The sequence below is a fragment of the Balaenoptera ricei genome, chromosome 2 (genome assembly GCF_028023285.1).
Source record: "Balaenoptera ricei isolate mBalRic1 chromosome 2, mBalRic1.hap2, whole genome shotgun sequence".
Lineage (NCBI taxonomy): Eukaryota > Metazoa > Chordata > Mammalia > Artiodactyla > Balaenopteridae > Balaenoptera > Balaenoptera ricei.
In genome coordinates this window covers 112,770,143-112,796,479 of record NC_082640.1, presented here as the reverse complement: position 1 = coordinate 112,796,479, position 26,337 = coordinate 112,770,143, and the positions used below count along the sequence as shown (strand labels likewise).

Genomic DNA, 26,337 nt, shown 5'->3' with positions numbered 1-26,337 from the left:
AAATCTGGATTAGAGAACATAAGGGATGTGAATAGGGAAAATGTAAACTAGTACATCTGGGAAATAAAGGAAACGATCAGAAACCCAGATATTTAGTGAGAAGGAGAAACCAGGACAACAGCCAAACAGACCTAGGGGGAGAAATGGCAGTTGGCAGACAACAAGAGCAGCAAAAGGGGAAAGAAGGCAAAAATAGAGTTTTGAGGGTTCTGTTCTCTTTAAAACTGGAGGTAGAGAGCATCGCCTCTCAGGGTATTGATCCCTGAGCCTTTCAGCCCTAGGGACTCCTGGGTGAAAAAGAAAACATTTCTGAGTAGATAGAAAGTAACTCAGGGAGGGTGCAACAGAGCACTGGATAAGGAAGCAGAAAGCCTGGTTTTCAGTCCAGCTCGTACCTTGAAGCTTTGTGACCTTGGGCAGGCCCATTCTTCTGCCAGAGCTTCAGCTTTTAGTCTTTAAATAATAATACTCATTGCTAATATTTGCAGAGCATTTACTATTTGTCAGGTACTATGCTAGGCCTTTTATATATTTCCTCTTGTTTATTCCTCCCAACTCTGCTATTATTACCTCCATTAAATTTTTTAAATTTACGGTAAAATATACATAACAACATTTATCATTTTTAAGCATACAATTCAGTGGCATTAAGTATATTCACAGTGTTGTGCAGCCACCCCCACCATCCATCTCCAGAGCTCTTTCATCTTGCAAAACTGAAACTCTATACCCATTCAACAGTAACTCCCCATTCCCTTCACCCAACACTCCCAGCCCCTGGAAATCACCCTTCTACTTTCTGTCTCTATGAATTTACCAATTCTAGGGACCTCATATAATGGAATCATACAATATTTGTCCTTTGGCGTCTGGCTTATTTCACTTAGCATAATGTTTTCAAGGCTCACCCATGTGGTAGCATGTATAAGAATTTCATTCCTTTTTGTGGCTATACCCCCATTTTTAAAAGAAATGCAAGCCTTAGAGAAATTAAGAAACTTTCCCAAGGTCACAAAGATTAGAAAGTGCTGGGACGTTAACTCAAGTCTGATTCAGGGCTGGCGCTCTCAGTAACTGTGCTTAATGAGAGGTCATATCTCTAAAGTCCCTTCCAGCTCCAAGATGGTATGAATTCCAAGTGCCATTCATACCAAGTGCCGAGTCCTTTGATATCAGAAAAACGTCCTTTAAAAAAAAACCTGTTTTTGTGTTTGATCTAAGATATTCCTATTCTGGAAACAAATATATTTTTCTCACTTAGCACCAGATGTATAAATCTTTGTGCCTGTTTGTCCACTGTGTTGCACAGGCCAAGGGTGCCTTTACTAGGTGTGGGTAGCAAAGGAGTATGTGTATGTATTTAGGAGAGAGGAGTGAGGAAGAGAAGATGAGACATTCTCCCTTAGAAGTTATCTATAGCAGCAGTTACAGAATCAACTCATAATTGTGGCCACTACCAATCTGTGTTGGTCCAACATTAAGTTTAGGCAGGGGCTTACATAGTGTGCTTGTTTCTTTAACGGCTGGATAATGCTTGAACTCTGTGTAGAACAGAGCCTTTCATTTTACAATTGGAAGTATGGCTCAAGATGCACATACCCTGGGAAGGGCAATACAGTCACTTAAATTCATAGTCAGGTGTATATCATGTCAAATTCTGTTCCTGGAAGCAGGATACAAGAGAGCCGAAGTGTAGCTGTGGTCAGAGTAGAGAGGGAACCCGACGGGAAGATTTTGCACTGAGCAACTCATTTTGCCTACGTCCGTCCTCTAATTTTGGCCGAGTTGAGCACAGGTAAGATTTGTGAGGAGCAGGGTGGAAGCTTTGATGGGGAGGGCACTCCTCTGATACGTACTGTGGGTCTCATCCTTGGTTGTACATCAGAATCACTTGAGGAGCTTTACAAACACTGATGCCTAGATCTCACCCTCAGGGAATCTGAATTAATTGGTCTAGGTTACGGCCTGGCCATTGGGGTTTTTAAAAGCTCTCCCAGTAATTCTCATGGGCAGCAAAGTTTGAGAACCTGTGTTCAGCTCTACCACCCTGCTACCCACCAATTTCTCTCTGTTCTCCCAGCCATCCTCTCCCAAGTTTAATGAGTTACCAGGTTTAGAGAGTCACTTGGTTTCCTTTTTCCTTGTCGTTTCAGCTCTTTATAAATTTAAACAAGCGTGTCCCTGTCTCAGTCCTATGTCCACCCCAGACTTTGCATGTAACCCAGGATAGCTTACCTCACCTTATCTGCTATCTAGGGACACCATTACCAGCTTAGTTTATTCCTGTGTTTATGACTTCATTCGTGTCTGCCTAAGAATCCTGCCCCCCTTTTCAGGATAGGCAGTGAGTGCAAAGTGCTGAGAAATAGAGGCTTCCTCTTACAGGTGGCTGTTGATCCGTCACCTTTCACCAGGGACTGAATTTACCTTAAAGAAGAGCCCAGATCAAATTACACATCAGAAAGCAAGTTTCATTAAAGAGCAAGAAAGGGGACAGTGTTTCCCAGGAGAAGATGAAAAGAAAAGGATTTCTTTTCTTGTCGGAAGACTTGACAAAACAGCAACTTGATATCAAATGTTCAATGCTAATTAACAAATGCTCAGTAGAAAGCTTCCATCTGATTCCCTCTCTGTTACTGAGGCCAGAGAGCAAACGTCAGGTAGGAGCCACACAGGGCCCTTTCTCTAGCTTAGGGAAGCCACACAATGTTGATGTGCTTGGGAAAGCACTGGACAGGAGTCAAAATTGTGAATGCTTGCTTCACTGAATTACTGTGTGAACTTGGAAGAGTCACTTAACCTCTCCAAGCTTCCATTTTCTTATCTGTAAAAATAAACAACATTGCGTTAACCTGTGACTTGCCTTATTGAAATAGAACCCCCTCTCCCTCATTGTCAGGGTCAGGCCTGGAAGCATGTATGTAGCTCATCTGTTTCAGAGCCATTGTCCACAGTGTTAAGGCCCTTGTGATTATCTGAAGTTTCAAAACATAATTCAGTACAATGTTTTCAATGAAAGTGGACGTTACTAATATTACATTGTTTCAGCTCCCCCCAAAAAAGACTTCCTACCCTTGATATATGCCAATGATATCAGCCTCAGAAATTAATAAGATTGCTAATTCCCTGGCAGTCCAGTGGTTAGGACTCCAGGCTTACACTGCCGAGGGCCTGGGTTCGGGGAACTAAGGTCCTGTGCAAGCTGTGCAGCTTGGCCATACATAAATAAATAAGAAATTAATAGGCAACATGAAAACATCTAATTTTAATATATATGTATTTTATTTTGATTGTTTTGCCACTGACAATATAAATTCTCTAATTCATAATATTTGGGACTCCTCCCAAAATTTAAAGTCCCATATATACATATTATTTTATCCCCACAGTATTTCTCTGATGAAGATAGCACAGCTGCAATATTACCACTTTACAAAAGAGGAAATGGTGGCATAGCGTGGTGTGACTGAGCACCACGCCTCAATGTATCAGCCAGACAAGACTGGAACTGGGGTTAGAACGATGTGGATTTACTGATGCCTAGGCAAACCACAAAACTAAGGACTTGTGGTCATTTCCTGTAAGTAAGATAAGCTCTTCTAAGGAAGTGGGAAACCCATTAAGACTCATTTCAAGGTAGAAAGGGAATGCAGAGTACCTGGTCCAGGAGTCATCTTATCCCTACTTATCCCCTCTCTGAATAGGAGGCCACCTCTGTGCTGGTGAGCAGGTGTTAAGTCATTCCTAGGCATTCAAGCCAGGCTGGGGCTAAAAGGGGCTTTAGGCACTGAGAGGCTGCTTGGTAACTCCCTCCTGCATTTTCCCCATTGTTTCAGGAGAAGCTCCCCTCCCCCCAGGTTAGAGCTAGGTGGGCCTCTGTAGGCCTCTGCAGGCTAGCATCTCCCCAAACCCAACCGTCCTCGGTAGTGGCTGTGTTGCCAGAGAAAGACAACGGAAGAAGAAGAAGGGTAGAGAAGAGGGTACTAAATAGGAGATGGCCCCTTAAATAAGCATGAACTCTATAAATTAGGTGTGGGCTGGGTGATCTGTGGAGTAACTCGCATTCAGCTATTATTCTGGGGGAGGAGGGGCGGGGAGTAAAGGGGCTTAGTGTTACGCAGAGAGGAGTCCTGAAACGACTTCCTTGGAAATTCTACCTCGCGGCCTCCCACCCTGAGAAACTTCTTTTGTGGATGGGGTGGGGGTAGGGTGGGAATGGAGGTCAGGAAAACAGGACAAAACTTGGGGTATCTGGGGGGTACCAGATATGTATGTGTAGGTAAGGGTGGGTGTTCTGGGATCCCCCTCCCGCTCTGGCCCTCAGACCACCCTCTGGAGCCCACGTTTTCCAGGCTCAGCGGATCCTTTATCTAGAGGAAAATAAGAGAAGCCTATCGCTTTGCTCTATTGAGCAAGGCTGTGTTTCCTACTGTGCCCCCTTGAGCTTGCTGGGGGGTTGGGGGGGGAGGGGGGAGAGGGGGGCAGGTCTGGGCAAGGACATCCGGAGATAGGGGGAGCTGGCAGAGGGTAAGGAAAGGTGGACCCCCGCCATGCCCCACAGCACCTGTCACTGAGCCTCCGGAAACCCTCCCGGGCTCTGGGCTCGCTCCCCCTCTCTCCTCCTCCTCCAGCTCCCGCCTCCCTCCCCAGCAGCTCCTCCCCACAGGCTCCCCTCCCCAGCAGCTCCTCCCCCATCTCCCCTCTCCCAGCTTTCCCGTTCCAGCTCCTCCCCTCCTCCGCGTCTCCTCGCTCCCCTCCCCCTCCTCCGCCGCTCCCTGCCCCCGCCGCCGATCTCCATCTCCGCAGTCTGGGCCGCTGGGTGCAGAAGCTGCCGCAGCCCCGGCGGCCACTGCCGCCTCCCCCAATCCGGATACCCATTGTCTCCCACTCCACCTGGCCCTCCACCTCCCACACAACCATGGCGCACGAAGCCGGGAGGAGCTCTCGTCTCGGGGGGCCCTGCGGGGAGCCGGCGGAGCTCGGAGGTGCGGTAGGGCCCGGCCCGGGCAGGGGTGGGGGTGGAGGGGACGCGGGGGGCGGGGAGAGGACTTTCGGTGGACGAGATAGAAGGCACGATTCTCTGCACAGGACCCGGTCCTCACACCCAGTCCTTGCGCCCGCCAGTGGCCGGGGGGTGGGGGCGGGTGGGGGTGGGTGGGTGGAGGGGGGAGTAGCTTGTGCATGCCCGCTCCCCCTCCCTCCTGGCCCCCAGTGCTGGCGACTCTCCTGTCCAGGCGGGACAGCACTGAACTCTAGCCTCCTGCACGGCCGGATGGTGAGCTCATCTCCCCACCCCCACTAGCGGTTACTGGGCTCGTTGTTAATTACAGCCTCTGCATACCCATCCCAACCGCACCACCCACGCTCTTTCCTTGTCTTCTCCCCAGGTGATGCTAGCGAGGAGGACCACCCCCAAGTCTGTGCCAAGTGCTGCGCACAATTCACTGACCCAGCTGAATTCCTCGCCCACCAGAACGCATGTTCTCCTGACCCCCCTGTAATGGTGATAATTGGGGGCCAGGAGAACCCCAACAACTCTTCGACCTCTTCTGAACCCCGGCCTGAGGGCCACAGCAGTCCCCAGGTCATGGAGGCCGAGCAGAGCAACCCCTCGGATTCTGGGTCCTCTGTACCCACGGATCCCACCTGGGGCCCAGAGCGGAGGGGAGAGGAGTCTTCGGGGCACTTTCTCGTAGCTGCCACAGGTACAGCAGCTGGGGGAGGTGGGGGCCTGATCTTGGCCAGCCCTAAGCTAGGAGCAACTCCATTACCTCCAGAATCCACTCCTGCACCCCCCCCTCCTCCACCTCCTCCTCCGCCCCCAGGTGTAGGCAGCGGCCACTTGAACATCCCTCTGATCTTGGAAGAGCTCCGGGTACTGCAGCAGCGGCAGATCCATCAGATGCAGATGACTGAGCAAATCTGCCGGCAGGTGCTGCTACTTGGCTCCTTAGGCCAGACAGTGGGCACCCCTTCCAGCCCCTCCGAGTTACCTGGGACAGGCGCCACCTCCTCCACCAAGCCCTTGCTCCCCCTCTTCAGCCCCATCAAGCCTGTCCAAACTGGCAAGACACTGGCGCCTTCCTCCACCTCCTCCTCCTCAGGGGCGGAAACACCCAAGCAGGCTTTCTTCCACCTTTATCATCCACTGGGGTCACAGCACCCTTTTGCTGCCGGAGGGGTCGGGCGAAGCCACAAACCCACCCCTGCCCCCTCCCCGGCCCTGTCAGGCAGCACAGATCAGCTGATTGCCTCGCCTCATCTGGCATTCCCAGGCACCACGGGACTACTGGCAGCACAGTGTCTTGGGGCAGCCCGGGGCCTCGAGGCTACTGCCTCCCCAGGGCTCCTGAAGCCAAAGAATGGAGGTGGTGAGCTGGGCTATGGGGAATTGATGGGTCCCTTGGAGAAGCCCGGTGGACGGCACAAGTGCCGCTTCTGTGCCAAAGTATTTGGCAGTGACAGTGCCCTGCAGATCCACCTGCGTTCCCACACAGGTGAGAGGCCCTATAAGTGTAATGTCTGTGGCAACCGCTTTACCACGCGTGGCAACCTCAAAGTGCATTTCCACCGGCATCGGGAGAAGTACCCGCACGTGCAGATGAACCCTCACCCGGTACCAGAGCATCTGGACTACGTCATCACCAGCAGCGGCCTGCCCTACGGTATGTCCGTGCCGCCAGAGAAGGCTGAGGAGGAGGCGGCCGTGCCAGGTGGCGGTGTGGAACGCAAGCCTCTGGTGGCCTCCACCACGGCACTCAGTGCCACAGAGAGCCTGACGCTGCTCTCCACCGGGGCAGGCACAGCCACGGCTCCTGCGCTCCCTGCTTTCAATAAGTTCGTGCTCATGAAAGCGGTAGAGCCAAAGAGTAAAGCTGATGAAAACACCCCACCCGGGAGCGAGGGCTCGGCCATCGCCGGGGTGGCAGAAAGTGGCACAGCAACCCGCATGCAGCTAAGTAAGCTGGTGACTTCGCTACCCAGCTGGGCCCTGCTCACCAACCACTTTAAGTCCACTGGTAGCTTCCCCTTTCCTTATGTGCTAGAGCCCTTGGGGGCTTCACCCTCTGAGACCTCCAAGCTGCAGCAACTGGTAGAGAAGATCGACCGTCAGGGAGCCGTGGCAGCGGCCTCTACTGCTTCGGGAGCCCCCACAACCTCTGCCCCTGCAACTTCATCCTCAGCCTCATCGGGACCTAACCAGTGTGTCATTTGTCTCCGCGTGCTGAGCTGTCCTCGAGCGCTGCGCCTGCATTACGGCCAACATGGAGGTGAGCGGCCCTTTAAGTGCAAAGTGTGTGGCAGAGCTTTCTCTACCCGGGGCAATCTGCGTGCACATTTCGTGGGCCACAAGGCTAGTCCAGCTGCCCGGGCTCAGAACTCCTGCCCCATTTGCCAGAAGAAGTTCACCAATGCTGTTACTCTGCAGCAGCATGTTCGGATGCACCTGGGGGGCCAGATCCCCAACGGTGGTACCACGCTCCCTGAAGGTGGGGGAACTGCCCAGGAGAACGGCCCTGAGCAGTCTGCAGTCTCTGGGGCGGGGAGCTTCCCGCAGCAGCCATCCCAGCAGCCATCCCCAGAAGAGGAGTTGTCCGAAGAGGACGAAGAGGACGACGAAGAAGAGGAAGACGTGACTGATGAAGATTCCCTGGCAGGGAGAGGCTCCGAGAGTGGAGGTGAGAAGGCGATATCAGTGCGTGGTGATTCAGAAGAGGCCTCCGGGGCAGAGGAGGAAGTGGGAACTGTGGTGGCAGTGGCCACAGCTGGGAAGGAGATGGACAGTAATGAGAAAACGATTCAACAGCCTTCTCTGCCGCCGCCGCCGCCGCCGCCTGACAGCCTGGATCGAACGCAGCCAGTGGAGCAGGGCGGCAGTGATGTTGCAGGAGGCACAGAAGAGGGGGCCAAACCGGAGAGGAGCGCCAGCCCAGTGTCAGCGTTGGTCCTAGAAGGGGAAGGCAGCAGCCCCACCTTGGTGGAGGAGCTGAGCCTGCAGGAAGCGATGAGAAAGGAACCCGGAGAGAGCAGTAGCAGAAAGGCCTGTGAGGTGTGTGGCCAGACCTTTCCCACCCAGGCGGCTCTGGAGGAGCATCAGAAGACCCACCCCAAGGAGGGGCCGCTCTTCACTTGTGTTTTCTGCAGGCAGGGCTTTCTCGAACGGGCTACCCTCAAGAAGCATATTCTGCTGGCTCACCACCAGGTACAGCCCTTTGCCCCCCACGGCCCTCAGAATATTGCTGCTCTTTCCTTGGTCCCTGGCTGCTCACCCCCCATCACTTCCCCAGGGCTCTCCCCCTTTCCCCGGAAAGATGACCCCACGATCCCATGAGCCTGTTTTTCTGAACCTGCTGCCCCTTGACCCGGGGGGAAGAAACTGAGAGCTCTGTAGAAGGACCTCCAAGATCTATGAGCCCTTCTTTGTCTATTTCTCTGAGTTCTTATACTGATGTGTCCCTAATGGCTTTTCTCTAATCCCTGAGCTTTGAAATCCTTGTGCTTACAGGGGGATGGCCCCCTGAGAAACTTTTCTTTCCTCTTCATTCATTGTACCTGAGGAAAATAGATTCTCTACAGCGTTCACATTCCCAAGAAGAACCCTCTCCACCTTCCCTGGGAATGACCCTTCTACCCTCTCCTCTCCCTTTCCCTTTGGCAGGTGCATCTGAGCACCCACATTTGGAATTATAGCCCAGCCCGAAGGGCCAGCAGCTGTCCCTGGAGGGCCTAGGGCCACTCCTCTCTGGTGACCAGGTCAACCTGCAGGACTTCTTGTCCCAGGGCATTCCTGCCCAGCTGGTGAGGGTGGGCCCCCTGTCTTGCTGAAACCAGGACACAGCTTTCCTGTCAAGTGACCTGCCCACCAAGCCCCAGAGTTCCAGCTCCATCTCCATCTCCACTACCCCTTCAGGCCCTGCACCACCAGTGCTGTTTGGCCCAGGAACTGTGGCTGAGAAGTTGCCTCCAGCAATGGGATCCAGAGAAGCCAAGGAGAAGAGATTCCCCCCTCCTCCTCTTTTGGCCTCTGGCATCCAAGACAGTGCCTGAGAAAGCCCATCGTAGAAGAGAAGTAGCAAACTGTACATTTCTTCTCCTTCCCCCTGCTCCAGAAGGTGCCGACAGTGAAGATGCAACAATATCAGTATCTGGTGGCTCAGCCCCAGGGTGTAGGGAGAAACGAAGGGCATAGGACACTCTTCCCAGTAGTAAGGCACTAATGTGCCTTCGTCACGTTAAGGCAGAGGTGTTGGCTGGTTAATATGCCAAGATATTTTGAGCTTCTCATAGCTTTCATCCTTGCCTCTGAGTTAGGAAACAAGTGGATTTCTTGCTGAGAGGTCTCCCATGGGATGGATATTTTGGGGAAGGAAATGTGAAGTTCATATCTTTAACAAGCATTGTTGATGAGGGTTAGCTGAAGGAATAATGGAGAGCTTAGGAGGGTTGCTAAAGCATAGGGCTTGCTGAGAAGCTATGTGATTAAGAAAGGGGTGTGATGTAGGAGGGGACCTCAAACTCTTAATTGGATGGGTCGACGGGTGTCATGAATGTTCTTTTGAACTCATGGTGACTTTAGTGTGGAGCAGTGCACCATGGATCATGGGGGACTTCCTAGCACTAGTGTGCTTCTAGTTTTAGATAACTCCCTCCTCTATTCCCTGGCCCCTTGTATTTTCCTCATCTTCCTCTTTCAAGGTCCACTTCCTTCCCATTTTGCTTGTCCACGGACCGGGGCTTATGTCTTTGCCGCTGTCTGGTTCTTAGAGTCCCAGACTTTGGGAGATGAGCCCTAGGTGCTGTCCTCCCTGCCTCTCCGTTTTGTAATGAGATGTAGTATTTACTCTTAACATAGGATCATTTGGAACAGGAGCTCTGAGGAGGAGGGAGTGAGGGTTCTGCTATTGACTGACTTGAGTGATGGCTCCTCCTCCAACGGTGTAGGCTCCAGTTTCCTAACATAGTAAAATGTGAAGAGCAGACAACGGAGATGTTAGTGTCTTTCCCTTTTCATTAAAGGTGTTTTAACCAAATATTTGTGTTTCTCCTTATTTCATGACTAAATAGCCAGCTGGGGTGTGATATGAGCATTCCCTAACATTGAGATTCCCTTCCCACCTACATCTCCTGCCAAAGCTGAACATATGGTGTTGAAATATTTAATTTGCTCAGCCTTGTCCTAAAACAACCTCCAGTGAATGTAATTTCCTTCTAGAAATGGTGTTTGTGTTCTCAAAAGGTAGGGGATTTGCTCACTGTTTACAGCCATTGTCCAGGTTTTCTCTTTGCCTAGAACCTTCCACCACCAGGCTTTTGTATTTTATTTTACTTTTTTTGTTTTGTTTTGTTTGGAGGTTGAAAGCTGTTTCTTTATCTATCTGTCCTGACCTGTAGGCCAGCCTAACTGACATCCGTTAATCTGCAGAACCAAGATGAATTCATCTTGATGATACTTGAGGTCTGATGTTATAAACAGAAAAAAAAAAATTCAACCCTAGTAATTTCTACCAACAAGATAATATAAAGGAGAATTCTTAGCAGAGGAAGTACATTGGGAGTGGGAGAATGAAATGAAGCATATATATATATATATATATATATATATATATATATATATATATATATATATTTTGTTTGTTTGTTTTGTCTCTCCACAACATGGTAAGGTTCAGATTTGACCCTTAAGACCTTGCTTTCCTAAAGAGAACATTCTCCGGAATTTTTTTTTTTTCGTTTGTAAGATTATATCACTGAAACCACATGCTAAAGGGATGGGACTGGTAAAATGATTTGCCTAAAGACATTCAGCCAATCAGTGGCAGAACTGGATTAAGAACCCAGGTCGGCAGAACCCCAGTCTCAGTGCTAACCACCAGTGGTCAGGAATGGTGCTTGCTTCCTGTTCCACACTAAAGACTCCTGAAGTGAGGCTGCCTGGAAGACTGCAGGGAAAAGGGGAGTAAACCTACTGGCTCGATTCAAGGTAAAGAACAGAGGTTTGATTCTAGTTGCCTCCTGGAGGCAACTTTAAACCCGTCCCGCTTTAAAGGTACTAATGAATAGGACATGGCAATCTTGTGAAGTCGGCTGGAGAAGAAAGAGCTCCTGTCTCTTTAATTCCTTACCAAAGCTTTATAAATCTGTTTTTCTTTTCAGCCTATGGAAGGGGGTAGGTCACCAATCCTTCTATTCCCTTTACCTCCCCTACCCTCATTGGACATAGATAATGCCATTTAACTAATTAAACTAGACTTGCCCTCTCTTTAGATGCCAGTTCCCATTATGGTAACAGCTGTCAGTGAGGCTTCTACTAATGGGTGCTTCCTTGGGCAGGTCAGCACTGAGCTGGACTCCCCACCCCACTCCTTCATAGCTCTACTTTATTTTCCCTTCTGTCTCCTTTTCATTCTTCTTTTTCCTCTCCTGCTTTTTATTCTTTCATTGACCTACAACTTTTATTTTTCTCTCTTCACCTTTAATTTGTTCCTCTCTTAGAGCCTTCAGTTTCTTCCTTCTTGCAGTCCCTTCCAATCCCCACCCTCAACCCCACCATTTCTTACTCTCAAGCACTTCTCATTTGATCATCCTTTTGGAAGGTGAATTAACTCTAACCTGCTGAAATGAATATGTCAAGAAATGCAGCTTGCGAAACGCTTTACCTGAAATATACATAGCGGATTCAGTTCAAACTAGATGGATAAAAAGATCACTATTATAAGCAGCAAGAGACAGCTTCTTCACTCATTCATTCAGTTAATTTTTGAGGATTTATTTTGTTTCAGAGACCAGGTGTTGGGTAGATACAAAGGTAAACAAACTTCTGCCCCTAAGGGAGCTCAGTCAAGGAAGAAGAAAAATGAAAACATATTTTTATATCATGGTAGTAAATACTGTGATAGACACAGTGGCCTGCGGGATTCCAGAAAGGGAAATAACTAACTCATGTTACAAAGAGAGAGAAGGGGGCGGGGACGTACAGTTCTCTTACATTCAGTTTTCATAATAACCATGCTGAAATATATTAACTGAATCCATATGACAACCTAAGGACCGAGGCAGTTACCATATAAGAACCTACATAAGGTACGTCAAGTCCCCTTTGGCAGATACAGAGGTGTGCTACTTCAGAGATGTCCCTTTAAGAAAACTGGCTACCTAGCTGCAAGAAACCTGGTTAGCTGACAGCCTCCAGCTGTCCTACTGTTCTCCAAACCCCTGGCCAAAGGCTAAGCAAGGTGGTGGGTGGTACAGGGCTTAGCCATTCCCAGGGAACATGGGACTAATGAACGATTCTTGCTATGGAACTCCCCAGTGGTCTGGCAGAGGCTGTCATGTCTGCGTCACTGACAGCTTGGGACAGCTCTCCCTGCCCAATCCCATTTTCTTCCCTTTTTCCTTTTACAGGTGTTACTCCCCAATAAAACTTTTGGACTCCTGACTCTCTCAGCATCTGCTTCTCCCAGATTTCAACCTGTGTCACCCCCAAAAAAGATTTCAATTCTATTGGCACATTTTCGTCTCTCACAAATTTCTGCTCCTGGGACTCTGGATACCGTCCCTGGAACTTCTCAGTAAATCAAGGAACATCCCTCTCCTGATCCCCAAAACAAACTTAACTCACATGAGCGTTTCTCCATTGGACCCAAATTTGACTTCCCTTTACATTTCCTTGTCTTTTCTAATGTTTAATTTAACAACAGATTTACTAACCCCAATGGACACTTTGCTTTTGATCATATAATTAAAAAAAAATAAGTAAGGACAAAAGTGAAGAAAAAAAGAAATTTTGACCAAAGAACCAGTTAAGAAGTGCAGTATTTGGTCAATACTGTGGATGTTTCAGTAACCCACTGCTGTGTAACAAACCATCCAAAACCTAGTGTCTTAAACAATAATTATGTATTTGCTTGTGAGTCCATGGGTTGTCCCAACAGGCCTCAGCCAGGATGACTTGTCTATGTTCCATGTGGTGAGGGCTGAGCTCACTCAGCAGCTTCAATTCGGGCTGGAGGATCCAAGATGGCCTCACTCACCTCTGGCCCCTCGGTTGAATGACTGAAATGTTGGAGTCTCTTTCCTTAGTTTTTCATTCTCCAGGGCCTCTTTTTGACATCTTTCAATCTGTAGGATTTCTCTCTCTCTTTCTCACTCTTTTTTTCTCCCTCTCCTTCTCCCTTTCCCTCTCCCTCACTCTCTCTTCAAATGGTCTAGCTATTAGGATAACTGGACTTCCATGAAGGCCTAGGCCTCCAAGACGACAAAAGCAGAAGCTTCAAGGCCTCTTAAGGCCTAGACTCTGAAACTCAAAGAATATCAATTCTGCCACTTTCTCTTGGCCAAAGCTAGTCAGAAGACCAGTTCAGATTCAAGAGGAGGGGAAACAAGCTTTACCTCTTATCAGGAAGAGTGGCAAAGACACACTGCATAAGGGCATGTGCGATGGGAGCCATTATTGTTGTGGTTAACTCTGGAAAGTCTACCACAGCAGATAGGAAAAGTTAAGAAATGTAGTGCATGCAGCACTCATCTACTCACAACTAGGCTTACACTCTTTTGACTAGAAGAGGTCTGGGTGAGATTACTTCTTCCTGTACTGCTCAGGGTTGTTGTATACAGACTGGCTAAGAGTGGCCATACAAGAAAGCAGTGGCTTTCTTTTGAGCTGAAAACTGGTCCTGAGGAGTCTAGAAAAAAATCCCTCTATAAGCAGATCATGCTAAGTGGCCCTCCTGTGCTCCTAAAATTTGCCTAATTTACTACTGTAATAATTTATCCAAAGTGATTATGAAAGCAAAGACTTCTGGGAGCTGCCCTTAATTTGGCTGACTTTCAGGAGTACCTGTACTCCTTCTTTGGCTTCCTCTGTAGGTGAGAGGAGGCAATCCAGGTCTTAGGTACCCTGAATTCTACCAGAGACTGAATCTCTTCCACTAGAAAAATCCTTCCTTTCCTAGACAAAAATGCTTATGAATTTAAGGGTTGACCTGTGGAAATCTGTCTTTAAGATGAATCAACCCCCTTCATCTTCTACAAAGCTATATCTAGTACTGTCTTTCTCTCCCAAGATTTAATTTTACTGCTATATAATTTCTATATATTTCATTTCTATGTGTTAAGAACCTTGAAAGAAACAGTGATTCAGATTTGTGAACAATTAACTCTAACAGTTCTCTAATAGAGCAATAATGGGATTATCTTACTTCAGTAATAATACATGTGTCTAAACATAGGGCCACACAGAATATATCCCAAATGAAAGTGCAAAGCATCCCTTGTCAACTCTCTTGAGGGTAGTTGTTAGACCCAGGTTATTAAAGGAAGCAAAACCGGGCTTCCCTGGTGGCGCAGTGGTTGAGAGTCAGCCTGCCAATGCAGGGGACACGGGTTCGAGCCCTGGTTTGGGAAGATCCCACATGCCGCGGAGCAACTAGGCCCATGAGCCACAATTACTGAGCCTGCACGTCTGGAGCCTGTGCTCCACAACAAGAGAGGCCGCGATAGTGAGAGGCCCGCGCACCGCGATGAAGAGTGGCCCCCACTTGCCGCAACTAGAGAAAGCCCTTGCACAGAAATGAAGACCCAACACAGCCAAAAATAAATAAATAAATAAATAAAATTTAAAACAAAACAAACAAAAAACTATTAAAAAAAAGAAAAAAAGGAAGCAAAACCTGTTAAGTAGGGTCTTCCTTGGTGGTCCAGTGATTAAGACTCAGCCTTCCACTGCAAGGGATGTGGGTTCAATCCCTGGTCACAGGTAAGTTCCATGTGCCGCCGGTTGCTGCCAAAAAAAAAAAAAAACCTTAGGTAGAGCAGGCCCTTGGAAGTAGTGTTTTATGATCTCACATCAGCCAACTTTGCCAAGAGTATTTCGGCTGAGCAAGATGGCATTTTTTGCTTCTAATTCAGTATAATCCTGAGAATTAAATGTCCAGATATGCTCATATGAGCCCATATTCATTTCTGTGTCCTCTATCTCAATGCTCATATATAAAGGTACACATCTCAAAGGACAATGTAAATTATCTACTAGGTAAATTTAAATTCAGAAAATGATATGGAAATGGATATTTTGATCACTACTAAATCTCCACAGTACCTAGCACATAGTAGTCACTCAATAAAAATTTTCTGAATAAATTAATGAAACTGCCACATTCCAAAACACATACATCTTTCTTCTCAGTAGTCTCCCTTCATATTCACCCCTTTCTTTCCATTACTATACATAGATAGCTTCTGACTTAAAGGTCCTATCATCAAACAGTTACAATAGGCTACTAATTATTTTCCCTATCTCTAAACTTTTCTCCCCATCTCAATTCAACCAGAACACCAGATTCCCTAAAATATTCCCTATTCACAAACCTTAAAATGTTCCCTGTTGTATGCTGAATAAATTGCAAGCTCATTACTCAGGTAACATGCACCTTTTGCAATTTGGCCTCAAATATGGAAACAAATATTCTCCCAAATTGCCAAATATAATTCTCTGTGTTCTAGCAAAATTAATCTGGGTCAGCACGGCATGCATCATGCTTTTCTACATCTAGTCTAGACCTTTGCTTTTATCATGTTCTTAGCCTGGAATTCTTTCCTATAGCTTCACCTACTGAAGTACTAGCTGTCACTCCAAGCCTGAACTTTGATGTCACCTCCTTGCCAAAGGGTCATCTGGGCTTGCAGTCCTCCCTTCTTTGCAATCACGTTTGTTTTTTAAGCCTATGCTCGGTGCTGCCTTAGTCTGTAAAGATGGTTCAATATCAATAAACTGGGTCCTAGCTCCTTTACCATACCAGAAGCTCTGAAAGCAGGGGCCATGCCTTCTTAAGCAGTTCTTTCTGGCAGTGTTTGGCATTCCGTAGGCTTGATAAATCAGTGGTTCTCAAATGCTTCCATTCAGAGGACGTCATTAAAAAAACGTAGTTTTTAAGTTTACTACACAGAGAAGTGCACATACCAAAATGTTTGGCTCAGTTAATTTTCACAAACAACGTATTCATACAACCAGCTCTCAGAATAAGAAACACAGCTCAACCAGAACCTCAGGAGCCCCCTAGTGCCTCCTTCTGAGTATGTATGTATGTACTTATGCATGCGTGCATGCATGCATTCCGAGCAGCTTGTGGTATCTTATTTCCCCGACCGCGGATTGAACCGGTTCCGTTTTCAATGAAAGCGCAGAGTCCTAACCACTGGACCACCAAGGAATTCCCTGAGGACTCTATTTTAGTGTATTACACATGATACTTGTAGATTTGGTATAAGTAAGAAGAGTGAGAATATGTATTTGTAGACTCATTATAGTATCTCTGCTCCATCAGTTCTCCTCCCTCAAATATGCATACGTAATGGCTATATTTTTGTAAACAAGTGCACGGAAACATGAACCTATATCTTCAGTGGCAAAGGTAGGTTAGTACCAAACTGTCAAAAGGAATTCGTAATCCTTCATTTCCAAAATCTAGACTACACACGCTGCCCCACGTGCGCTGTCTCAGCACGACTCAACTCGAACTCATTTCCTAATATTCAACATGGCCGCATGCGCGGCTATAAGCAACATGGCCGCTCTGCCAGGCACCAACATGGCAACCACAGCCTCGCCTCACCCGGAAGCGTGAAAGAACTCCCATAGAAAATATATCCGCCATTCCGCCAACACTTAAGGTGGCTCTCGTTTCAGCTTCAAAGGTAGAGCAAACCCGGAAATGACTTTCCGTCCGGTGCATCTCCCGGGATCTCTTTCCGGTTAGCCTTCGGGTGTCCGCGTGAGAGTTGGATAATTCTTGGAACTAGGGCTGAGAGGTGGAAGGCAGCCGCCCTTGGTTCGAGACGTGTCTGGGCTGCGAGACTGACATGTCGGACACGTGGAGCTCTATCCAGGCCCACAAAAAGCAGCTGGATTCTCTGCGGGAGAGGCTGCAGCGGAGGCGGAAGCAGGACTCGGGGCACTTGGGTGAGGCGCGGGACTGTGGGGGCCGATCCTTAGCCGGGGAGGGCTGGAGGGAACCCTGGAGGAAAACATAGCTCCTGAGTCGGTGCCTTTCCCCAAACGGCCGTTTCTTTAAGGCTTCATACATTGGTACTCTTCTCCCCCTACCTCAGCAGCGCAGACGCTTCACCCTCCTGCAAGTAGTCGCGGCTCCTTCCCAGCCTGGGCCGTGGTTCCGCCGGTTCCGCTTTCCCCGGCCGGAAGCCTCCGCCTCCCCGCGTCAGGTTGACTCCTCTTGAGTCTGTGAGAGCGTCTCACTTGCTAGGCTTTTCAGCCCCCGATCCCTCGAAGCAGCAAGTCCCTTTTTTTGGTTATTCCCGTGGCGCTTTGTTCTTCTCTCGGTTATAGCAATTGCTTTTTAGTGGTCATGTCTTTTGAGACTCTGGGCGCTGTGAGAGCAAGTACGGAACCTTTATATCCACAGTGCCCAGCTCAGTGGCCCTCGCAGAGTTAGCACTCGGTGTTGCTAAACGAGTAGAGGAACTGGCATTGTCTTAGCCGTTTACACACTGAGCAGGAATCTGAAAACATTTGTTTTTAAACTTTTTCTCCCCTCTCGTTGTCCCGTGTCACAGTCTTAAAACTTGAAGGACCCTCAAAAGATTGTTAAGTGCTACTCATACCACATCCGCAGCACAAGCCCTGAATTATCTAAGGCAAATCAAAGATCTACAAGGATAATGAATCCGTACCACTCTTGTGGTAGCTTGTTCCACTGTGTATCAGTATATTCGAGTCCGTCTCTAAATCTCGTGTTGAAATATATATTAGGTCCATGCACTTGTAGTCTGGCCCTTGGAACTAGAAGATGCCCTGGCAGGACTTTTATTACCATAATGAATGAACATCTATCGAGTGTCTACAGCGTACATGAGTCTACTTAGACAAAAATAAGTAAGACAGTGTCCCTGCCCTCAAGGAGTTTAAAATTTAGTTGGGGATAAAGGAAAAGTCAGAAATACAATATGACATATGTAAAATGCCAAATGAATCGATTCCACAATGAGTACAGTGAAGGTAGAAGTAACAAGAGTCAGTTTAGTCAGTGAAGGCGTCAGGGAAGAGTTGGCACTTGGAATTTGGTCTCTATGGCTGTGTAGGACTTAGATAATTAAAGGGAAGATAAGAGGGTAAGCAGAGGAAGAAGTGCAAGTCATATTATCAGGGATTAATTAATAGAAATTCCACTTCACTTCTCCATGGTATTAACCACACTTTGGTATTAACCAAACTTTGCGCCATATGCAAAGTTTTTTTTCTTCATTCAGTTCTTTTCTCACAGAAAATAAAAATTTTCTTACCACATCTAGATTTTTATAGCATTACTGAAATCTGATACTTAATTGTTTACTTCTGAGGTTAATGTTAAAAGACAAGGATATTGAGTAAACTAAAATGTATCCATGTCATTAATGAATGCAGAATACTATGAACCAAGAATCATTGGGAGACCTTTGTTAGCTGGGCCTTTTTAAAGTACAACTTTTTTTAAAAATTGTGGCAAAATACACATAAAATGTACCATCTTAACCATTTTAAAATGTATAGTTCATAGTGTGATGTGTATATATATTCACACTATTGTGCAACGAATCTCCAGAAGTTTTTTGTCTTGCAAAACTGAAACTCTACCCATTAAACAATAATTCCCAATTCTCCCCTCGCCCCGGGCCCTGGCAACCACCGTTCTATTTTGTTTCTGTGAGTTTGACTACTCTAGATACCTCATGTAAATGGAATCATAAAGTATTTGTCTTTTTGTGACTGGCTGATTTCTCTTAGCATGTCCTCAAGGTTCATCCATGTTGTAGCAAGTGTCAGAATTTCCTTCCTTTTTAAAGCTGAATAATATTCCATTGTATGTGTATACCACATTTTGTTTATCCGTTTATCCACTGGTGGATACTTGCTTCCACCTTTTTGGCCATTGTGAATAATGCTGCTGTGAATATGGCTGTGCAGATATCTCTTCAAGATGCTGTTTTCAGCTTTTTTGGATATATAACAGAAGTGGAGTTGCTGGATCATATGGTAATTCTATATTCAGTTTTCTTAGGAACCACCACACTGTTTTCCATAGAGTAAAGTACAGATTTTTGAAGTGAGGATTATCACTTCCAATAAATATTTACTTCATTTTAACTGAAACAAAATAAACTTGGCCAGGCTTAGCACATAGTAAATATGTGAACTGCTCAATATATTTTATCAATGGGATTGAAGATGTGAATATAGATGTTGACATATTTTAGGGATCAGCAAGTTAGTAGACCGGCCATATTTTTATGTCTTCAAGCTAGTATTTTATTTATCTTCAACGGAGCTCTTAACCAAAGAATAAACTCAAGTATTAAGTATTCCTTTGCTGAGCCCAACACATTAAAATTTTCATTAGATTAGAAGCAGAGTGTCAGCATAGTTACCAGCATAATGGAAGCACTCAGTAAATATACTGAATTAATAACTGAACAAATACTTTCTGAAGGAGTTGGAGCTCAAGGATTCCTAATGATTTTCTGCCAGTGACCCATTTTAAAAATGATAAAACGTTGGAGTCTTTCCCCCAAATTTGTAGTGACTTCATGGAATTCACAGAGTGGCTAAAGCCCATCTATAAATAACAGTTGCATTAATCAGCTGTTAGATTTTTTCCAAAATATTAAACGTGAGCTTCCTCCTCCCAATAACCTAAAAAGGGGTATTTTCAGCTTCAGTGTCCTGAATGTCATGAAAAGAATACTCCTAGGAGGTGTTACTAACACAAGGATTCATAACCAGAATCACAGGCTGTTTTTTAAAAGAACTGTATTAAAACAAGTGATTAGTCAGATAACCAAAGGGGGAAAAAAAAATGTCTGTATCCAGTTCCAGGGATTGAAAATGTATGTTTAAAGTGGTTCTTTTCATAGACTTCTTGCTTACTTTAAGAAAAATTATACATGACTCAAAGAACATATAAATTTAGTTACCAGAGAAAGTGAAAACTCTGTAAGAAGAAGAAATGTTTATTATATTATATTCTTGGTAGTACCAGTAGATTAATTATAAAAAGTACACTTTCAACTTATTGACATTAACACTGGAACAAAATCAGTGCTTTTCCTCAGTGAGATGATGTCTGTTAGGGTATTTGTGCACCACAACAAAGATCCCACGTGCTGCAACGAAGACCCAACACAGCCAAATACATAAATACATAAATAAATTGGATTATGTTTAAAAAAAAAAAAGTTCTAGTCTGAGATTCAGCAGAACGTAAAAGAATCATACGTAAGCAAGGTAAAGAAAGTTCTGCAGTTATTTAACATTTCTAGTGAGTATGGAATTGTGGAGTCTGTTTTCCATAAGGGGTATAACTTACTTCCCTAAAATGTAACTGTTCCAGCAAGGTGTTTGGTATACTTCAGCTCCATTTTCCTTGGAATTCTGAGTTAAATTTTACTAAAGTTAGTTCCATTAGAGTGGAAATTTCTAAGTAACCAGAATATCTCTAAATGTAAACTAGTGGCCCACTTACATAGTATTTAACAGAATTCCAATACAGGTTCTGAATGTTTAATATTTCATCTGTATTTTAACTAAATAATCACAGATATTAGGCTCTCCCAAAGGTAATATTTTGTCCCGATTTGAGTTACTTAACTCTTCTTAAGGTTATGTTGGCTACCCAACTTGTGAAGTACTAGAGTAAGTGATAAAAATATAGTCAAGAAATATCACTGGTGACCAGGGCTTCAGCAGTTTCATAAAATTTTTGTGTTTCACTTTAAAGGTCGCATCATTCTAACCCCCAACGCTGTCATTTTTTATACCCTCTGATGTCCAGGGGCCTTAATTCATTCAAATTCGAATTCAATTCTTCAAAAAGATTTGATCACAGTGTAGGTTGTTGAAAATACTCCTGGCTTATAAATTCAGGTTGATTATATCAGCTGTCATTTTAGAGTGACTGAAGGGAGGTGGTATGGACATTTAAATCTACCAAGCTGCTAATTTATTTCCTTGAAGCACAGCAAGGAAAGGAATTAGGAAAAGACCTCTCACCCAACAGAGAAAAGGTAAGCATTTCCCAGAAAATCCAGGATTATCTTGGCAAAGCAGTGAATGCTTGAGTGTGATTTAATAGAGGGTATCTAGTGCTAAATCTGGTCAGAGAATTTTCTTCATGAAATGAAAGAACTGTGTGTTGTGAATGCTGGAGAACTTGACTCCTGAGGAGTGTGTACATTGACAATGGTTGCCCTTTTTCATTTTCATTTCTCTTCACTCCTAGATCTTCGGAATCCAGAGGCAGCACTGTCTCCAACCTTCCGAAGTGACAGCCCAGTGCCTACTGCACCCACTTCTGGTGGCCCTAAGCCCAGCACAGCTTCAGCAGTTCCTGAACTAGCTACAGACCCTGAATTAGAGAAGAAGTTGCTACACCACCTCTCTGATCTGGCGCTAACATTGCCCACTGATGCTGTGTCCATCCGTCTTGCCATCTCCACGGTAATGACCAGATAAGACAAGGTTGGGAACTACCACTGTTTTTCTTCAGTTCATGGTCAGTGTCTTAATGCTTTCCCCCCACCCTCCTTCCTTAGCCAGATGCCCCTGCCACTCAAGATGGGGTGGAAAGCCTCCTACAGAAGTTTGCAGCTCAGGAGTTGATTGAAGTAAAGCGAGGTCTCCTACAAGATGATGCACATCCCACTCTTGTGACCTACGCTGATCATTCCAAGCTCTCTGCCATGATGGGTGCTGTGGCAGAAAAAAAGGGCTCTGGGGAGGTAGCAGGGACTATCACAGGGCAGAAGCGGCGTGCAGAACAGGACTCGACCACAGTAGCTGCCTTTGCTAGCTCTTTGGCCTCTGGTTTGGCCTCTTCAGCATCAGAAGTAGCCAAGGAGCCAACCAAGAAATCAAGAAAACATGCTGCCTCAGATGTTGATCTGGAGATAGAGAGCCTTCTTAACCAACAATCTACTAAGGAACAACAGAGCAAGAAGGTAGGGGTAGATGGAAATGCTTTCACACATGTACTTTGAATTTTAGCTTTGATTGAGAGGAATTTACCCCTAGGGCGAAGAGCAATTCTTAGAATTCAGGGTTTAGAGCAGTGGTTCTCAACTGAGGATGATTTTAGCCCCCTCGCAACCCCCAGAGGACATTTGGCAATGGCTGGAGACATGTTTGGGTGTCACAGCACGGGAGCACCACAGGCATCTAGCGGGTAGAGGCCAGGGATGCTGCAAAGCATCCTACAGTCTTAGCAGGGCAACCTCCACACGACAAAGAGTTATTTGGCCCAGAATGTAAACAATGCACCAATGTTGGGAAACTCTGATTTAGGGAATCTTTTTCACTGGATCTGTTTGGAAGTATCATCAGATCTTGAGAAGAGGAATCCAAATATAGTAATAGAGGGGACGAATACTGGAAGATAGTCATATGGACCAATAATTATGGAAATTGTACAATGTGGAGTGTCAGTGTAGTGGTTTCTGAGTCTAAATATTGGACCCACAATAGTTATCCATTTCCTACCCCTCCCCACACCCCAGCTTATAGAATTGTTGCGTAGGCTCTGAGCTAAACGCTAAAGTGCTTAGCACTGTGCCTTTGTTCAGTACCTAATAAATGTAAGTGGTTTTGTTTGGAAGGAGTGCTTTCCTGGGGAGGGGAGTTTAGCTTAATGCTTAGCAGTAGGAACCAGTCTTTTTATATTTTAATTTCATCCCAAATGCAGATTTGTGAGAAAGGACTAAACCCATGACACATCTCTTCTCCTAGGGCTCCAATTTTCCCATATTAAGTCTATTGATCCCTCATAGGACATTGATGTCAAGTAGAATTTGCAGAGGTGGTTTAAGGGCTAATTTTATCTACAAACCCTTTTAAGACCAAGGTTTCTTCTGTCACAGGTTAGTCAGGAGATCCTAGAGCTACTGAATACTACAACAGCCAAGGAACAATCCATAGTTGAGAAGTTTCGCTCACGAGGTCGGGCTCAAGTGCAAGAGTTCTGTGACTATGGAACCAAGGAGGAGTGCATGAAAGCCAGTGATGCTGACCGGCCCTGTCGCAAGCTGCACTTCAGGTCTTTTGGGAGGGAGGGGGTCGGATGGGTCTCCTAGAAGCAGTCATTCTTTTTAAGCACATTTCTTCTAGTTATTGGGTTTCTGTCTTTAATCCTGTTATTAAGTGGTTTTAATATGATTTGTCTAAGACTTCCAGACTCTGAAGGTTCACTTTCAGAAGTAGTGTTCTATGGGAGGGAATACAGGCTGCACTCCCAAAAAGATGTGAGATTTAAAGAAAAAAATGCCCCTGTTCTTGCAATAGCAAGACATCTCTGTCTCCGAGCCCCAGTGAAAGTTAAAGTTCTCTGGAAGAAGGACCATCTTAGGAGAAACAGGAACCTGGGCTCTTAGGTAGGTGCTTTATTCTGCTCTAACTAGCAAGCCCTTCCTTCCTGTCATAAGATAAGGAAGTTAACTCTTTGCTCAGAGAGGAATTAAAACTCTTTAGTGTAAATTACAGATTTTAATGTCACCTGCCTTCCTTATTTGAAAACTTGTGGAGGCAGCTCTAATGATAGTGAAAGACTAGAAATTTTGCAACAATTTGGACCTCGAACTGTGGCATCTAACTGGAACACCATCTTGATTCCAATTCTCCCTTTTTATTTCCCCAGACGGATCATCAATAAACACACTGATGAATCATTAGGTGACTGCTCTTTCCTTAACACATGTTTCCACATGGATACCTGCAAATATGTTCACTATGAAATTGATGCTTGCATGGATTCTGAAGCTCCTGGAAGCAAAGACCATACACCAAGCCAGGAGCTTGCCCTTACACAGAGCGTTGGAGGTGACTCCAATGCAGATCGACTCTTCCCACCTCAGGTACCTATCTGCTCAGAAAACTTACCTCAACTTAAGGACCTTTATCTTAGTAGGGCAGCTATACATGTAGGAAAGCAGGGCATAAATCAGCAATCCGCCCTGCTGATTGGGAATGGAGTGGGACAGATATGCATATAAGGGAATAGGAAAATCAAATGTAAAAAGAGGGACTGGGGCCATGAATCTCAGAGTAAAGGAAGGGAAGATGACCAAATACCACCTCATGCAGTGGATCTGTTGTGATATCCGCTACCTGGACGTCAGTATCTTGGGCAAGTTTGCAGTTGTGATGGCTGACCCACCCTGGGATATTCACATGGAGCTGCCCTATGGGACCCTGACAGATGATGAGATGCGCAGGCTCAACATACCAGTACTGCAGGATGATGGCTTTCTCTTCCTCTGGGTCACAGGCAGGTAATGCAGTTCAAAGATATGTAGGTATGGGCAGATACAGTATAGAGTGAGTACTGGGTGGGGATAAAATCCTGGGTTTTCCTAGCCCTGCTATTAAATATATGACTGAGCCAGCCTTTTTTACCTACTGAGATCTAATGCCTGTTTATAACACAAATGATACATGAATTCTATGTAACTCTACATTTGTTGCTTGTGAAAGGTAAGGTCACTGAGAATAGATACTATGTTTTATTTTTGCATTCTTAGATCCATCCTGTTGCCCTAATGGTGTCTCTCATGTAAATGTTCACTGAATGTCTACTGAAAACAACACATATATCTTGAAGGGAGAAGAAATATGGGCATGGAAATGGCTGTTTAACCCTTATTTCTTTCTAGGGCCATGGAGTTGGGCAGAGAATGTCTGAACCTCTGGGGGTAAGTAACGATCATTGTGTTGCTTTGTTTTGAGGGAAATAAGTACATAATTACTGTAGTTGATATGTGTTCCTTTCTTTCAGAGTATTCTGTGATTCCTTGCCTCTGTAGAATACATGGCACCACCCCTAAACTGTGAAAGCCTGATTAAAGCTCTAATTCTTTTTCTTATACCCCACAGTTATGAACGGGTAGATGAAATTATCTGGGTGAAGACAAATCAACTGCAACGCATCATTCGGACAGGCCGCACAGGTCATTGGTTGAACCATGGGAAGGAACACTGCTTGGTGAGCAGCAGTGGGGCCCAATTCAATAGGTGGAGCAAAAAATAGGAATTGTTTGATTTCTTATTGAGAAACAGTTCAAATGCTGGGGTTTCATAAGGAAATCTGTTCTTTGCTGAGCAGGTTGGTGTCAAAGGAAATCCCCAAGGCTTCAACCAGGGTCTGGATTGTGATGTGATCGTAGCTGAGGTATGTACTTTGCCCAGGCATCCAAAGATCCACATTTTAGAACTGCTATCAGTTATTCTAGTCAGGTATATTCTTATCCCAGGTTTTCTCATTGGGATCATAAACATAAATGGAAAGGGCTAGAATTGCAATCTTGGGTAACTTAAAAGTAGCTAGAGCTTTTATTTCCTAGGTTCGTTCCACTAGTCATAAACCAGATGAAATCTATGGCATGATTGAAAGACTGTCCCCTGGCACTCGCAAGATTGAGTTATTTGGACGACCACACAATGTGCAACCGAACTGGTAAGGTGACCAGAGAACATGCTAGCCCCCAAAGGCAAAACTGTTTATGGTCAAGGACAGAAGTTAGTAGAGCTTCACCTCACATTCCACTAGTTTATAAATGGGCTTCAGAGGATTCTTAAGCAACCAACATTCATTGGGAACCCAACAGGTTTTAAGATTTAAACCACTGCTCTTAAGGTCTCCACTGTTACAACCTGAAGATCTTCGTTATTCTATGGGATGTACTAAATCTGCCCCCTGGTGGTTACTGAGAATCTGTGTAATCTGTCAACAATTTTAATCTTTCATCCTGTTAGTAGAGCTTTAAAAGACATGCTGCTAGCATTTCACTAACCCAAAGAATACTCACTGGCAGCAGCAACTTTGTGAAGTAGGCCTGGTTAAACATAAGTTATTAACCCTTAATTAGTACAGATCCAGCCTTTTTTAACACCAGAATCTGTGCCCAATTTCTAACCAGCCATACTACCATATACTATACTAATATTAAGATCTTTTTAAAAGAATTGGCACAAATATTCAATGAGGTGATAGGCAGTCTTAATAAAAAGTACACATCTTTTAACATTATTAAGCCTTTAAATTCCAGGATTTTGGTTTGCCCCATCTTTCCCCTTGCTTCAGGATCACCCTTGGAAACCAACTGGATGGGATCCACCTACTAGACCCAGATGTGGTTGCCCGGTTCAAGCAAAGGTATCCAGATGGTATCATCTCTAAACCTAAGAATCTATAGAAGTACTTCTAAACCTAAGCATCCATAGCCATGGCTCTTGCAGGCTGCACCTGAAGAGTAATATTTGTACAATAGTTTTTTTTCCTTATTTAAATAAAAGTTTGTATTGTA

At 45.5% G+C, this 26,337-nt stretch overlaps 2 protein-coding genes and 1 long non-coding RNA gene across 13 annotated transcripts in view; 2 read left to right on the top strand and 1 right to left on the bottom strand.

Annotated features, from left to right (window-relative positions):
* SALL2 (spalt like transcription factor 2) overlaps positions 1 to 10,031 on the top strand; it is a 63,253-nt gene extending 53,222 nt beyond the window's left edge. For 2 of the 10 annotated variants that reach the window (XM_059913815.1, XM_059913810.1), the window contains 2 exons: positions 5,388 to 8,203; positions 8,912 to 10,031. In XM_059913815.1, coding sequence (XP_059769798.1) covers positions 5,501 to 8,203; positions 8,912 to 9,190 — 2,982 coding nt within the window. In that variant the 5' untranslated portion in view covers positions 5,388 to 5,500 and the 3' untranslated portion in view covers positions 9,191 to 10,031. Of the gene's footprint in view, positions 1 to 4,533; positions 4,986 to 5,203; positions 5,276 to 5,387 lie in introns of those variants that run through there. The other 8 variants (XM_059913812.1, XM_059913819.1, XM_059913820.1 and 5 more) reach the window with 8 other exon arrangements.
* LOC132359563 (uncharacterized) overlaps positions 1 to 17,173 on the bottom strand; it is a 24,701-nt gene extending 7,528 nt beyond the window's left edge. Inside the window, exons 1-2 of one of the 2 annotated variants that reach the window (XR_009500877.1) lie at positions 17,102 to 17,173; positions 14,670 to 14,779 (exon numbers count right to left, since the gene is read on the bottom strand). This is a non-coding gene — a long non-coding RNA (uncharacterized LOC132359563). Of the gene's footprint in view, positions 1 to 14,669; positions 14,780 to 16,610 lie in introns of both variants that reach the window. The other variant, XR_009500876.1, reaches the window with a different exon arrangement.
* On the top strand, positions 16,749 to 26,337 carry METTL3 (methyltransferase 3, N6-adenosine-methyltransferase complex catalytic subunit). Its single transcript, XM_059913822.1, has 11 exons — positions 16,749 to 16,957; positions 21,267 to 21,484; positions 21,580 to 21,984; positions 22,900 to 23,075; positions 23,673 to 23,889; positions 24,119 to 24,306; positions 24,688 to 24,726; positions 24,908 to 25,016; positions 25,137 to 25,202; positions 25,375 to 25,487; positions 26,115 to 26,337. The coding sequence occupies exons 1-11, from the start codon at positions 16,858 to 16,860 to the stop codon at positions 26,224 to 26,226; spliced, it is 1,743 nt and encodes a 580-aa protein (XP_059769805.1). The 5' UTR covers positions 16,749 to 16,857; the 3' UTR covers positions 26,227 to 26,337.